General features: G+C 38.5%; 1 protein-coding gene across 1 annotated transcript; it reads left to right on the top strand.

Annotated features, from left to right (window-relative positions):
* LOC109820924 lies at positions 560-910 on the top strand. Its single transcript, XM_020387119.1, has one exon. It carries the CDS (start codon positions 560-562, stop codon positions 908-910), a length of 351 nt encoding a protein of 116 aa, XP_020242708.1.

The following is a 2,002-nucleotide window of genomic DNA, read 5'->3' as shown; positions in this document are numbered from 1 at the left end:
GGCTCGGGGGTATTTCCGTAACTTCGTGCTGTTTTGTTTTGTTTTGTTTTGTTTTGCTGCGTGCGCTTTATAATTTTCCAAAAGCTTCGTCGTGCAGCTGTTGTCGATTTGGTTCCCTGTTGGTAGTCAAGGCAAGCCTCCAGCGATGTGCATTTAACAGTAGCCTTCACCTGTGGAGGTGGGGTCGGTTTAATTTGGACGATCGCGAGGATTAATTGCACATGGACCGGGAGCCATCGCGCAGCGTCACCGCGTCAGCTCGTGAAGTTTTTGTTGAATAACTGATTCAAATTTGTTATTAGGTTGTTATTTTGTTAGTAGAGTTGTTGCTAATTAGTTTAGATTTTTATGGGATTAAGTTGTTTTGTAAGCCTATATAAAGGCACTTTTAGTTGATGAATTATATAGAAAAATATTATCTCCTCCTCTCCTCTCTAATTTCCAACATGGTATCAGAGCTCCAAGTTTCTTGGGTTTGTGAGGATTTTAAAAAAAATATAGAGTGATGTCCTCTTCAAAAACGAGGAGAGGGGGGATAAAAACCCTAGCCCTAAAATCAATGGCGGAGGCGATGATGAAGAGCAAGGCAGCGGCTTTAACCGTCGCCGAGAGATGCAGAAGCATTTTGGGTGCAAATTCCCAAGCTCACCTCAACACCATCAAAGTCGACTCCAAAGGCAGCAAGAGTGAGATTCACACTTCGAATGTGCACTATATTTTCAAGAGGGGAAAGCCTTACCTCTGGGTTCATGAAGGAGACTTGCATAATACCAACATAATCATTGATGAGCGAGGTTCTCTTTCTGTCAGTAATGTCGTTCCAGGTCCACTTACGGGTTTGCTCAAATCTATAAGAAAGCTGCCAGCTTGTGCTGCTTTAGCGGGTGATGTTATACCTCTTAAAAAATAAATTTTATTCTAGGAATCATGGTGAGATGTGCGCCATGGAGAGATTGAGAGAAGTGTTCCTTTAAGAAATGATTGGTGAGTATGTGCGTCAACAAGTTTGAGATGAGAAGTGCATCACAAAGTAGAGAGAAGTGCTCTATGAAGATTCAAGAGGAATGACAAGAAATTTTGAATCAAGGGGGAATGTTGAATAACTGATTCAAATTTGTTATTAGGTTGTTATTTTGTTAGTGGAGTTGTTGCTAATTAGTTTAGATTTTTATGGGATTAAGTTGTTTTGTAAGCCTATATAAAGGCACTTTTAGTTGATGAATTATATAGAAAAATATTATCTCCTCATCTCCTCTCTAATTTCCAACAGTTTTGCTGTGCAGTTTATGGGATGGGATTCGTATTGATAAATAAAAAGAAAAAAAGAGAATCTATTTTATAACTGATGCGTCTTTAGGCTCGGTCACACGTAATGTATAAATCACGTTTAGAAAGGATAGATAATTAAGCTAAAAGGATAGATAATTTAGTAAGAGCTGCAAGAGCTGTAGTAACTGATATAATAAAAGAGGAGGAATCGGTCGCATTAAGATTATCTTCTGGAGAGGTCCGTTTGATATAAAAGGATAGATAATTTAGTAAGAGCTACAATAGCTGTAGTAACTGATAGAAAAAAAAGAGGAGGAATCGGTCACATTAAGATTACCTTCTGGAGAGGTTCGTTTGATATTAAAAAAAAAAAAAAACCCTCCAATCCTGCCATTAGTATAGTTATGAATGGTGTAGACCATCTGAGATATGTGGCGCATAGATTCGTTGTTCGCTTGCACTTTGTTCATTTCCTTTCCACTATTTGCTCCATCTCCAGGGAGGTGTGGAGGGCGACGAGTTTCTGAGATCTACCTGTCGATATATAAAACCCAAGAGGCAAATAGATAGCACGGCACGAAAATACAAAGAGTCCATGCTCAATTTAACCTTTATTTCGATCGTGTAACTTAAAACATCCGAATTTTGGACCATTAAAAATGTGCATTTCATTACAATTGTGACAAGTACAACCGTACGCATAACTACTGAAACATCTTCAATTGCATATGAT

The sequence above is a fragment of the Asparagus officinalis genome, chromosome 8, assembly GCF_001876935.1.
Source record: "Asparagus officinalis chromosome 8, Aspof.V1, whole genome shotgun sequence".
Lineage (NCBI taxonomy): Eukaryota > Viridiplantae > Streptophyta > Magnoliopsida > Asparagales > Asparagaceae > Asparagus > Asparagus officinalis.
This window is presented reverse-complemented; position numbering and strand designations above follow the sequence as displayed.